This window comes from Asterias rubens, chromosome 14, assembly GCF_902459465.1.
Source record: "Asterias rubens chromosome 14, eAstRub1.3, whole genome shotgun sequence".
Taxonomy (NCBI): Eukaryota; Metazoa; Echinodermata; class Asteroidea; order Forcipulatida; family Asteriidae; genus Asterias; species Asterias rubens.
In genome coordinates this window covers 4,079,515-4,087,220 of record NC_047075.1, presented here as the reverse complement: position 1 = coordinate 4,087,220, position 7,706 = coordinate 4,079,515, and the positions used below count along the sequence as shown (strand labels likewise).

The following is a 7,706-nucleotide window of genomic DNA, read 5'->3' as shown; positions in this document are numbered from 1 at the left end:
ATAAAAGGCTTTATGTCTGAAGTCGTTCATTTTTTTGAGCGAGAAATGAACTCTTTCTCAAAAACTATGTTACTTCCGAGGGAGCTCTTTTTTACAATGTTGTACATGTATACTGTCAAAAGTACTTAATTGCTCGTTACCATGTAAGTTTTTATGCTTACAATTATTTTCAGTCATTACCAATAGTGTCCAGTGCCTTTAACAGATGTTAAATTTGTTTTGAGGATAAAGAATATTCATTTTGGTTTTACCCTTAAAATCGTCAGTGTAAAATAGACACAATTGAAGATTTGATGTTGTTATCATTGGCCTGGGAACAAATCGTGCCTGCAGGAAGTCCAGGCTCTGTGGCTCTTTTGTAAACATGGAGAGCCACAGGAAACGCAGTCTGTTGTTTTGTAGTTGTTTATCTGTGTTACTAAATTCACTTTGTATTATTTTCCTTTTTGAGTTGATAACCTACCCATATAATTGAATACCATGGTTGTGCGAATTATGTGTACAGTTAAATCAATTATCAAGTTTCCAGGTCTGGGTCCAATTTTATTGAGCTTTTTAAGCAGATAATATCGCTCATAAAAGTTTCTGCTAAACAAAATTAAGCAGGATACCAGTCACATATGTACATGTGAAATGGTGTTTCAGCTGATGACCATATGGTAAGCATTTATTTGTTGTGCTTGGCTAGTTTTTGTGCTTAAGCAGCTCTATGAAACCGGGCCCTGGAGTTATTAAACTAAAGAAATGGCTTAGGTTGCCCTTTTCGAGTTTGGCAACCAAAATTCAGAAACTAACCGCTATACATGTACATTGTTTTAGTGAGTAATTGTACATGTACATGTACATCGTACGTGTTTACATTTTCACTACTTGGTCATTAAGCTAAATTCTTAGCTATCAGTCTGCTTGGGTCAGACAGTAGTACTAATGGCTTGTTAAAGATCCAATTAAAAATACCATGGTCCACTGTTTAGAAAAGGAATTACATAGAGATAACAGGTGTGAGTTGGTAATTACGTTAAGGGTGTATTATATTGATACGTCCTCCCGAGGACAACATTCCACTCTTGAGTTTAATTTTGTACTTAAATTAGAGTAGTTTCAATCCATATTTTTTTGAACGAGGATTAAAAGGCAAAGAATACCTTTAGATTTCGGATCCTTTCGAGTGTTTTAATTCGTTATCAATGTAGATAATAAAACTACTCTGTGAAAACTTCATCTCAAATGGTGGTAGCGTTTTTGTGTTAAATAAAGATGTCACCGAGCGGTTATGTCCTGCCCCAAGCAGGAATAATAAGTTATATTTGAATGTCACGAGAACTACAATCTTCCAATCAAATGACATAGGTCTAAACGGGCGGTATAGTTTATACTATACTCCCCTTTTATTAAACGAAGGCTCCATGCAATGGCCGCCATATTTGATGTCAAACAATAGAAACGTGTACGCGCTTTGACGTCTCTTGGCCAGTGAAAGATTTTTATTGACCTCAGTGAGGGGACTGTTATGAGCTTGTGACATCGTATGCATAAGCTGTGTATATTTTTGAACGAGCAACTTTAACTTGGGATTGTGCTTGGCAGCCAAGTTCACCGACCAATCTTGCCAGATATATGATCAAACTTGTGGTGCCTCAAACATAATGGCCGTTTCTCGATAAAATGCAATGTGTACCAGCAGTTAAGACTTGGCTTTGAGCTCGCGTCACTATTTTATTTCTAAAAAGTAGCCTCATGACGATTAAACAAACAAGATGTCCTTCTGCCGTGTATGGTCCAATAATAAACTCGGCTGTATGGGAAATTACAATGGTTTTGTAGTGGAGGAGGATGAGGAATAAATCGACATGATGCCCAGGGAGTAGTCCACATACTAAATTGAGCAGAAGATTACCGTTCAAGAGCAAATGAATAATTTCCCATTTCTGTAAAAAGCTCAGAGACTAATATTTTCCGTACATTTTTTAATAGTAAGCATGACAAATTACCTGATCTCAAAACACTCGGTGCATATGCGTGGAATGAGGGTACATGCTGGTCTAGCTAGCGATCAAGCATGATCGCTAACTAAAATAGACCTGTCACAAAGATCTAAGATTGACCATAACTGCAAATCAATCGTTGTTGCTAAGTAAAGTGTGATGTCACAATACAAATCGCTATTAGTGATACTGAAAATTTGTCTTGCGATGAATTTTATTGCTTTGTGAAATCGGCCCCAAAATGCACCCCATTAAACAGTTAGCGCGTGTGCAATGGGTATTTGCGAAAAGGTCTATCCTAATTTGCACTGTATTTCTTTAACATTTAGCATTTTGCACTGTATGTTACGGGACTTTAAAAAAGGCCCCATATTATCTTTCCTGCCATTGTTTCCTCGTTTATGGTGGGCAGGATATATTCTTGTTGATCGGGCTATTAACGGAAATGCATCAGTTAAAAACATCGAGGATATTTGTCTTGCAACTTTATCCGGTGTACGGATGCCACCTCTCACATATTCATAACAGTCACAGTTGTTTGTACTTTTTTAAAAAACAAGTCATAAAATAAACAAGTTTCGTTATGTGTCGGACTTATGCGCTTGTTTAAAGACACTGGGCATATATTTCACAAGACTGTAAACAATTATGTCTTATCTCGAGGACGAGTCTCGCCGTCCTCGCGACTAGCCTCAAAACTCTGTTTTTTCCCCAGATTTAATTTGTCGTATGTTATAGTTCTGACCATTGGTTTTGCTATTTTCAGCGCTTTAATCTTGATGTAGAACGCGCTTTACAAATATTGTACTAACATTAGGAGGGTTGACTGTGTACTGTGTACATTCCGCACATGCATGCATTACGGACAAACTTATTGACAGTAATATACACACAAGCCTACTAGCGCCCAGTAGAGCTCACGGGGGTGCCATTGTGGGGTATTGTACACAGTAGAACAATGTAACCCACAGGGGAATTATTTATCAACGAGGACCCCACAAGGGAGTAATTCTTTGTTCAACCCGGACCCTTCAATGGAATTATTTCAGCAAGAGTTAGTTCAACATCAGCAATTAGATCCCGGCCCATCCCCACAAACCGGATCCGTAAGATTGTGTGTGGCAACAAACAAAAACATTTCCCGCTCTGTAGCCGCTATTATATAACAATGTTGGAAGTGCACGTAAACCGACGAGGAAACAATGGCTTAAAATTATCTCTGTTTTGAAAAGACGATTTCAGAGAAAAGTTGCTGTTAAATTTTCTCTCCAAAAAGTTATCCGAACTACGCCTACTGTCCCCTATATGTATCAGCAAAGATAAAGACAGGTTTTGGCTTTATACGCATGTACGTCGGATTTAACTACGAAACTCCAGGACCGTTGTGGCCATAATGAAATGAATGGGAGGTCAAAGTTGATTAGAGACGTGGGCTAAAAAGGCAAATCTTTGGCGTAAATCACGAGCCTCGAAGTGTGACGTCATAGTCCGGGCTACACGTAGGCTTAGCCCATAGAACCGTAGACGGCTTAATAATAATAATAATAATAATAATAATAATAATAATAATAATAATAATAATAATAATAATAATAATAATAATAATAATAATAATAATAATAATAATAATAATAATAATAATAATAATAATAATAATAATAATAATAATAATAATAATAATAATAATAATAATAAGACTTGTAATGCGCACGTACCCTGATGGGTGTTCAACAACAAACAAAACAAAACAAAACAAAGAAAAACAGACACAACAACTGTGACATAAGATGAGTTTTGAGAAGAAATTTGAATGTTGTGGTACAAAGACAAGATCTAAGATTAAGTGGTAGAGAGTTCCAGTTGTGTGGCGCAGCTGAAGAAAACGATGTCTCCCCATGAGTGTCGAGACTTGGGTTCAATGAGAAGAAGCATGGAACTTGACTCAGTGTTCTATCTTGGGAGGTCGACGAATGAAACCACCTGCAACTGTATCAGGGTGCACCTCTTCATTGGCGTATCAAATGTAAAGGGGGACGACAAACTCCACCCCCACCGCAAATAAGTTTGTTGTGAGATAACTCACAAGGGTTGGACCAAATTGGTTTATACATTGACTCAAATCAGCTGTCACCAGGGGCACGTTGCTAATATACCTACTCACGGGGCTCAAACAGTGTTTCCCCCTAGCCTCACAGTCCGTGAAGTAGACATATGGTTTCATCCACTAAAAACAAGGAGCCTGGCCATGAAAGCCACGACTTTAAAGGCACTTATTCGGTAATTATCATAGACCAGTATTCTCACTGAGTAAATCCCATGCATAACATTACAAATCTGAGAAAATTTGGACTCTCACAATGATTTTGTCATAAGTTGGTAGATAAACATCCCTTTTTCACAAATGTGTGTGCTTTCAGATGCCTATAAGTAAAAGGCTTCAGGCCTGAAGTCTTATGTTTGAGTGAGTTCAACCTCCTTCTCAAAAGCTACTTTCAGGGGGAAATGCTTTTCACAATACATATCTCTCCATTGCTCATTATATTTCTTTTTTTTATGCTAAACATTACCAAGTCAGGAGTGCCTTTAAGTCTTTAATTTCTCAGAAATTTTTTTGGGGGTCGATATTTTTCCCCTGAGTTGTCGCATGGCCTTCTCTCTAAGGTTCACCATGCTCCATGGGGTGCACCCAATGGGGTTTACTTGATGGTACTGGTACTGCATGGCACGAACGTTATGCAAGTTCGCCCCAGCAAGGAGCTCTAATAACGTCAACAGGAAGGTATTTGACCCGTATTAGGAAACAGGTTGGTAGTCACCACCACCCACCGACCTTCACTGGTGAATTTTGTTATTAGAAACCTTCAAGCTGATGACCGTTAGTCTTGAATTCAAGCCTGACAAGGAAGCGGTGCACTACGTAATGAATTTGCGCACTACCGAAGAGTTTAAAAACGATTTGTTTGAAGGCTACGGTTACGTCCACCCACTGATCATCATTGGGACATGCCCCAAACAAAACCTCCACCCGATGACCATTAGTCTTGAATTCAAGTCTGCCAACGAATAACGCTGCGCTGCACTTTGTAATGGATTGCGCACTGGTACAAGTGTTTGAAAACGAGTTGTCTTGAAGGCTACGGGGTACTGATTCGTAATCAACACCAGTTGCGCACAACAATGCATTTGCAACCAGGAAACTAATGCGTGGGTAAACGCACGTTTATAAACACCAAAAGGAAATAACAACCACTGTAACAGTCATTCGTCGAGTTTAGTGTTAACTGTTTGGAGCTCTGCAAGGGATGTCCGTCTAAAGTTTGTTCTGGTGATCAACTGATTTCTTAAACTGAAAAGATGTTTCCCAAAGGGACCGTGTCAGCGGCGGGTGCACCGGCCGAGAAACCACCGGTCACCGCTAGTGAAGTCTACATGGTCGACAATATCGTCTATAACAATGCAGAGTCACAGGTAGGTTGAAGTTCCATCACAAGTTAATGTCAACGATTTGCTCCCATACAGCATCATACTTCGTTGGGTCAATGTATAGGACCAACAAATTATAGTTAGAACATTAATAAATACGTCAGACTTGTACATGGATGTTGATCAATCAAATTAGTCGACAAAAGGGATGTGTGGACACCACGTACTTTACCACTTACACTTCGTACCCTGGACACTTCGTACCTTCGGGTCACTCTGTATCTTGAGACAAATTTTTGTCACTTCTTTGTATACCTTGCAATAGGTAAGAAGTGTCAACTGTATAAACTGGTAAAGTTACGAGTGACCGACACCCTTTCAAGTTGGCCCAACGTCGGGCTCATCATGTTTGTTTTATATAGGACCCAATAGGCCTAAACTGAAACGATACGGACACGATGGGTAAAATAAATGTTGATTGCCAAAATCCCAATGTACCTATATGCTCTATGGCGTTACTGGTCGTGAAGATAGCTGTTTCTACCTCCATGTGGTCAATGTGTTAGCCCATAGTTATTCTCAATCAACTATATCATCGTTGCGGCCAGCCATAGGCAAACATACAATGTGTCTATATATTTTTTTTTTTACCCCTAACATTTTGGTTGCTCAGGTTGGATTTTATTGTTAAACCATAATGATTAAAACAATAGAACGGTTTCATACACCAAAGGTATATACTTTCCCTTTCAGAAAAAAATTAGAAAGGTTTTCTTTGCTTACACTATATATTTATGCTTAAAAGTAACATAATTTATAAAGCAACATGGTTGCGAGCTGACTATCATGAGCCAACATCCTGCATCGACACAAAAGCCATGGTTTTGTTGGAATATCAAAATAATATATTGCCGACGTGAAGACCGACCACGACCAGTTCGTATAATTGGTGCGTTTTTGCGGCTCAACCAATAACCGTACTTTCTGTCATTGGCCAGTGATTAACCAATGGGCAATTCAACCGAAACAATTATTGGTTACTAATGCGAAAACAAATTTACATAAACCAAAATTTGGTTTATGGATGATTTAATTCAAGTTTTGTGTCTGTCGTTTTAGGTTGATGCTGTGAACGAGTCATACTGGCGTACTCAACGAGCAAGGATTTGCGCATGCACAGTCGTTCTGACGACACTCATCCTGGTCGCTGGTGCTCTGACCGGGATCGTCATCGTACTGACACACACAAACAGAGTGGTAACCACGGACCCGCTGCCAAACCGAGACGGTAAGCCTCAGGTCGGAAACGAAGAGCCGTTTTTGCCGAAGCTTCCCTATCCGACAATCCGAATCATCGACAACGGTGGACTGATACCGCCAATGGAACCTGTGACCCCTGATCTCAAAGCTGTCGACGGTGTCGAGGAAGCCACTTCCGGAGATGACCAAGAGGGCGACTACGGATCCGCTGAGATCCGTAGTGGACCACTGCCAGCGGAACCTGCGACCTCTGACCTCGGTGACGTAACAGAGGTGGTTTCGGGAGATGATCAGGAGGGCGAATATGTTTCCGAGGATTCAGACTTTACTTTGAGTGACAGTGTGTCTATTGATAGTAGCAGCAGTAGCAGCAGCAGCAGTAGCAGTAGTTACAGTGAAACGTATTACGTCTCGGAATAAGACTAACATTTAAAGGAGGCGTCATTATGTGTAAATACTTCGAACTTTAATGACAATAAAAACTAATTTGGTCACCGTGTTACGTCTCCGATTGAGAAAGTAAGGTGACTTTAAAGGAGGCGTCATTTTGTGTAAAATACTCCAAACTTTAATAATAATAACAATAAAAACTTACTTGGTCACCGTCTTACGTCTTCGAGTGAGAGTAAGTTGACTTTAAAAGAGACGTCCATTTTGTAAATACTCCAAACTTTAATGACAGTAAAAACTAACTTGGTGACCGTACTACCTCTCCGATTGAGAGTAAGTTGAGTTTAAAGGAGGCGTCATTATTTGTAAATACTCCAAACTTTAATGACAATAAAAATGTACTTGGTGACCGTATTACGTCTCGGAATAACATTTATTTTTAAATGAGGCATCGTTATGTTTAAATGCTATGTCAGTTTGTTGGCCGATTTGACCCAAAAATTTTGATTTAGAATTTAACAGGTATTTTGATTGGGGTCGAGAAATGTACAAGCTTTCATTTGAGCCATTGCTCGAAAAAGTCCTCCAATTATTAGTAAAGTGTTCAAAATTAGTATTTGTCGGGATCCTGACAATATATCACGTGAC

General features: G+C 39.3%; 1 protein-coding gene across 1 annotated transcript; it reads left to right on the top strand.

Annotated features, from left to right (window-relative positions):
* Window positions 1-5,046: 5,046 nt before the first annotated feature.
* On the top strand, window positions 5,047-7,489 carry LOC117299696. Its single transcript, XM_033783249.1, has 2 exons — window positions 5,047-5,453; window positions 6,528-7,489. The coding sequence occupies exons 1-2, from the start codon at window positions 5,340-5,342 to the stop codon at window positions 7,086-7,088; spliced, it is 675 nt and encodes a 224-aa protein (XP_033639140.1). The 5' UTR covers window positions 5,047-5,339; the 3' UTR covers window positions 7,089-7,489.
* Window positions 7,490-7,706: the final 217 nt, after the last annotated feature.

What these genes read in the sequence shown, in the direction of transcription:
- LOC117299696 (XM_033783249.1), top strand. Translation starts at nt 5,340, where the DNA reads ATGTTTCCCAAAGGGACCGTGTCAGCGGCGGGTGCACCGGCCGAGAAA. An exon ending in ATAACAATGCAGAGTCACAG is followed by an intron (nt 5,454 to 6,527) that starts GTAGGTTGAAGT and finishes CTGTCGTTTTAG; the next exon opens with GTTGATGCTGTGAACGAGTC.